The 6,000-nt window shown below is 36.8% G+C and overlaps 1 protein-coding gene across 2 annotated transcripts in view; it reads left to right on the plus strand.

The window, feature by feature from the left end:
• The window catches only part of nek7 (NIMA-related kinase 7), a 67,842-nt gene extending 62,150 nt beyond the window's left edge, over positions 1-5,692 (plus strand). For both annotated transcript variants that reach the window (XM_078945895.1, XM_023954265.2), the window contains exon 10: positions 2,544-5,692. In XM_078945895.1, coding sequence (XP_078802021.1) covers positions 2,544-2,654 — 111 coding nt within the window. In that variant the 3' untranslated portion in view covers positions 2,655-5,692. The remainder of the gene's footprint in view (positions 1-2,543) is intronic.
• The last annotated feature ends 308 nt before the right edge of the window (positions 5,693-6,000 follow it).

A 6,000-nucleotide genomic window follows, 5' to 3' on the forward strand; every position in this document is an offset into this window, starting at 1 on the left:
AGAGAAACAATGCGATTGTGATTGTTGTGATTAAAAGACCAGCTAGGATTTATTTTGTTTTGCGTTTGAACTTTTCAAATGCGTAATCTAAAGCATGTGGTCATGATTTAAAGTAGCCTAACACAAAATGACTAGTGTCATGTTTCCACAAATCAACATGAAATCATGCGATTGGATGAGGACTTTTCCAGTCACAGTAATACAGTGAGACTGCGGTAAAGTAGAGCCCTGTTGCTGATTACTAATGACGTGTCTTTCAGTCTGTTCAGATTTCTCTTTTCATCTCACTTTTTGCATGGGATGCCCATTTTTGTTTGCTTGTTTCTCCTAAATGAACTTCACTAATGCCTCTTAGATGCAAAAGCTCTGATGATGACTAAATACATGAACAGATGTTCTGCAGAAGGACGTCTTCTAAGGTCTTTTACCTAGTTACACATGCATCAAGCTTTTATTTTTTGAGTCATTGTTCTTTTGCTTTATTACTTAATTTCTTAAACATATATATTTTTTAAAATAATTGTTTACCACACAATCACAGTAGTAAGTAAAAAAGATGATGTTTCATCTATTTTCCAACAGCCTTTTTTTTTAATCTCTAAATACAGTGATAAAAAGGAGGAAGGTTTTTAAGACATAACCTCTTCTTCTATTGATTTGGACTAATATTACTGACTAAATAACTAGAGAATTTAGTTAAAAAAGCCAATTTTGCCATATTTGCTCTCCTAAAGCTGCATTTCGTGCTTTCGTAATTCCAAAATAATAGATATTTGTTATATTGTGCTTAAAAAAAGCAATCAAAAGATATCTTCTGTCAACATCAGCCTTTTAATATTTAACGAACTGACACTTTTTCCTTTTGAATTAAATTTTTTTGATCAATGAAACATTTTTTCTTTTATGCCTTCAAGTGAAGGTTATGTCTGTTAATCTTTGTAAATTCGTTGTGTCCGTCGTTTCCAGGCCACAAAAAAATGTGGCTAAATTGTGATAAAAATTCAAAACGTTTACACCTAAACAGTTTCCGAGTCGCAGACAGCAGGTGAATTCAGGTTAAATAATCTCAGCATTTCCATAAACCCAACCTAATTATTGAGTAAATGTTTTACTGACTAATTCTTTAATGCTATTCTAAAATGAGCAGCCACCAAAGCCATAGTTGCAGCAAAAAGGGGTGCTCGCTTTCACTTACCAATGAAAAAGTTTATTGTGAAAGGTAATCTTACAAGATCCTCTAATGCCATAGAAAACCTTGCAAAATAAAAGTCAATTTTATTACACTGCTGTTTAGTTCATTAGGTTGATAAAGGCAAACTTTGCAGACATTTCAAGCACTTTCAACCAAAACTGCACTAGTGTGTATTTGTAAGAAGAGCTCTCGTTCTACACACACCATGCTGAGTTTAAGCGTTACCCGACATGTCACCCCCATCGAGGAGAAAGGAAGACAAAGCGAAGAAGAGCAGGAATGATAGAGCGAGAGACAGGGCAATGGAGAGATGGAGATGAGGGGGGTGCCTGCAGCGCCTGTCTGGATGTAAACAATGCTCCTGAAGGATCGGCAGCAAACTGTCAGCTGCTCATCTTTGTTGTGTCATTTAACAATCTCAGTTTATGCCCCCCCCCCTCTCAATCTTATTTTGCTGTCTTCCACCCTCCAACCCCCTCTCCTCCACCTGACACCCCCCCCCAAACTCCACTTGCCATGCAAAGACGTGCATGAATATTTTACATATCTGCATCGCCGAGCTCCCCCCACCTCCATTCTGCGTGCGACTAATTCTCAGACCGTCTGAATTTGCATCTTTTTCCCAGTTTCAGCCACGCACACACATACTCGCCTAGATGCACAATGGCTGATGAGAAGCCGGTGCCACGCAACAGCGGACAGGAAGTTGGCAGACAGTTACCATAGCGACTTCGTGGAGATGTTTTTGTTTTTTTGGTCTCTGCATCTTTTATTATCCTTTTTCTAATGATGGCAGTGGCAGTTAAGCCTGCAAGGCTGTCTATCTGTTCAAGTCAGCTGATTCACTTGGCTTCAAGTGTGAATGGCGTCTCTGGATGGCAGTAGAGGGGCAGCAAAGGAAGAGCTTCAGAGCAGATGGCTTAGAGGCAGATTCAGCAGAGCAGGAGGAAAGGTCCTGCTTACCTGTTGCTTTGTAATTTACATAATGAAGCAAGCTCACCTGAAATGAGCTACTGTTTAAAACCCCACTCTGATTATCTTTTAATTTATTGTAAAATTGTTCCTTTGTCTGCAAGTGGAGGCATCAGAATGGAGTGGGGCAGGGAGCTTGTGCCCCGCCCAACTTATTTTCTAAATCACCAATGCAAATTTAAGGTTACATTTCTTTATATATGTCCTCCATAATGTAAAGACAGCCACAACAACACATTAAATACACCCAAAACATACATTTTTTTTATCAGTGGGTATTAAAAATCTTCAAAGTTTGAAGTGTTTTTATAATTTGTCATCAACTGTATATGTTCTCTCTGCGCCTCCATAACCACAACTCCTCCATCTCTCCCTCCAGCTCAGAGACTTGGTAGACATGTGCATCAACCCGGATCCCGAGAAGAGGCCGGACATCACCTACGTGTACGACATTGCCAAAAAAATGCGGAACATGACGCAGGGAAGATAAGCCCAGAGTTACACACACTATGCCTTGCAGAACTCCTTCTCTTTTCCTTCTTGCTTTCTATGCTGGACTTGTAACACAGCTGTCAGCTTTTATATAAGTGTTTACACTTTGGCTCTTTGTGACAGTTGGTACATGTATTAGAATTTCATTGTCAAGCAACAGACTGTAAAAAAAAAAAAAAGAAAGACTGACACAAGGGCTGCACCTCAAAATTTATCTGTTGAGATATTCGTCGGTTTTACAGAAATATCCCTCTTTTTTTCTTGCAAATGTAAACAGTCTGAGCTCATGCAGCCTGGCGTCCATTCATTCACAGATGTGACTCAGGTCATGTCCGTTTACCTGTCCGGAGATTTGGAAAGGTTTTAAACAACTTTGGAACATTTAGTTTGGAAACAGTTTTTCACTTAATCAACACTATAGTGTAAATAGGAAGCTATTTTCTTGCATCTCCCTTCTGCTTCTATTCATTGCTTGAATATAGGATTTACTTACTCGTGTGGCAGAAAGCCCTGAAAACACAAGTTTAATTTTTTGTGCCCATGAAAGTACCAGTTTTAGAGTAAATTCTTTTTTTAGTGTTCCGATAGGTAACTTTTGTTCTTTCATCACAGAAATGAAGCTTTCCCCAATGCTAAAATGCTTGAATTGAATTTTGTAAACCTAAACTACAGTGTCACATTATATTAGGAATTAGTTATAAATCCAAAGGTGAAATGTGGCACAGAAGTTGCTGCTCCATCGGAACTTGTCTGATAGAAGGACCAGGTCATGAGGTCGAGCACTTAGTAACTCGAGCAGAACTTTCATTGAGGAAGTCGTTTATTCTACGTCCATTATTGACACTTAGAGATTAGTCAGCACTCTTCTTTTTTGTGTGGGTTTTAAAACATTTACTGACAGATTGATCTATTCCTCTCTTTGCCAACAGCTCAGAAATTGTGCCTGTTTTGAAAGTCCAGAATTTAGAACTTTGTTTTGTTTACAGTTGAAGGTAAATTAACTGTTTAATGTAATTTTTTCTGTTAAATAATTAGTCCTATCAGAGTTATCTTGAAATGAACTTGGTATTTTATTCCCATCGGAATGAAAACTAAAACGGCCTCCTTTTTCTTTTCTTTAAGAAAACGCTGAACTATAATAGCTTGTTTTGTCCTTTTAACCGTCCATTATTCAGCAGCTTTTTTTCCTATAGAAATGCTTCGATGAATTTAACCAGACAAATGTTAAAATACGACCAATAGTCTGTAGACGTTTTACTACTAAATGTGGCCTTGTTTACTAATGTTGTAAAACAAAAGAGAAATTACCAAAAAAAAAACGTCAAAACTTTAAGCTGCAACGGGGGTAGCAGTATTTTAGCCAAAAATAAGTGTTTCACTTTTCACTCTGGTTTTGGTGGGATGGGAGGGTGATCGGGTCTAATGAATGTATTTGAGAAGAAAGGGCCTTTGGAGGACAGGGAGCAGACATGTTTGAGAGAGAACATGTACGTCTGACAGCCTGTAGACGGAGAAGCTGCAGCAAAAAGGGAGTTGGATATGTTTAGTGTTTACCTTCTGTCACCAATGTTTCCTCTTCATAAACTGTTGATACAAAGCACAAAGTTTCTTGGGATGTTTGGGGGAAAAAATAATGGGAGAACAGAAAATAATTTAGGAAGATATTTTATAATATGACATTTGGAGTCCATCTTGCTTTAAATTATGTCAGGAGATGATGGATTTTTTCTTTTTTGTGTGTTTTGACATTTGTGCCTGGTGTTGCACCACAAAAGGCCTAACCAAAGACCCCCTCTAAAACCAAAATTAATGGAAGGTAGTCTTTTTTTTAATGGTGTAGAAGTATGTTGGATGAAAATGGGCAACCAAAAGAAAAAAGGGGAAAATAAGCCATTTTTGAGAAAAACGTATTGTACAAAAAGTAAAAATAAACATCTATGGATGTTATGGTGACCTGTTGTTTCTAAGAAAAGGAGTTGATTACACTGTTGGTGCCTTGAATGACCAGAGATTACCAATCAGACATGTTAGATGTAACATGTATGTCAAACGAAAATATGACTTTTTTTTTTTTTTTTGAAGTTTTGTTTTTATTTTGGCCCAGAAGTCTTTTAACACAGAAAACCTTGGCAAATCTTTATTAAACCTTCAAGATCCTCTTTATATGATGTTTTTTTCTTACTAATATGTATAATAAATGCAATTATACCCTAAAGGTGCAAGACAATATTGTGTTTAATATATGTCTGCAGATTTACAGCAAATAAAATGCTTTGATATTTTTATTTGCTTGACTTTTGCCTGGATGTTTTTTTTTCCCCACATCACTGAAATCATATTGTTTCTTCAGTGTTTCTTTGGTTTTCTGTCATATAGGTCATGGTTCTGACGCTGTTCTCTCAGTGCTGTCATGTTTAAGAGCATCAGAAAACAAAGATTTCAGTGTCATGTTGAACATGTCTGGGAACCGTTGCTTTAAAGCACTTTTTAGATTTTAGAAATAATGTTATAAGTAGTTTTGATTTGGTACACGAGTGAAAACGTAGTAAAGTAGATTGAAAACCAAATTTTATTATTCGTATTTTGGCACATTTTGGGGGAAAAGAAAGCACCTAATTGATTTATAAAGTGTAAAATGCATTTCCAGAACCAAAGCACCATATTTAGTTAGAAAATAAAAGCTAGACAGAACGTTTGTTTACATGAAAAAGTGGACATTTGTATTATTATTTGAATCTTTACAAATGGGATGTTTTAATACTCGCAGAGCTGTGTCACTTTAAGTATTGGGTCACTTTTTTCTTGATGATTTTGTGGGTCTGTATGTTATATGTGACAGTGTCTGTGTACCAACATTTAACTTTGCTGTTTTACTTCTCTGCATGCCCTTGGAGTTTGGTGTTCAAAAGTAAAAACATTAGTACTTAATATTTATTGTCTTGGTGTCTTCAGTTTTTTTCTCTGTTTTTTGTCAAATAGAAATATTACACTCCCTGTATGCAAACTAAATCTAATAAAGCTTTTAAATTTCTTTCAGATGGGCGTATTTGAAGCTTTTGTGTACGAGCACCTTCTACCGTCAATAAGAAAACAAAGAAGTGTTTGTAGAACAATGAGAAAAGCTTAATTGCTAATAACTTTAATTGAACTCACCTGGTAAACTAATTAGCACAGGTGTCTAAGATTGATGTCAGTGCTCCAAACAGCCCCGAGACACAATATTATCCATAAGTTTAATTGAAAAACTAAGAATTTAATCTTTTTGACCACCATCCTCGCCACCGAGGAGCTTTTTGATCACCTCTGTGACTTCAGCCTGCTGATAGACTCCACCCCCTGCTTCC

Source organism: Oryzias latipes, chromosome 4 (assembly GCF_053564925.1).
Source record: "Oryzias latipes strain Hd-rR chromosome 4, Olatipes_Hd-rR_3.1".
Taxonomy (NCBI): Eukaryota; Metazoa; Chordata; class Actinopteri; order Beloniformes; family Adrianichthyidae; genus Oryzias; species Oryzias latipes.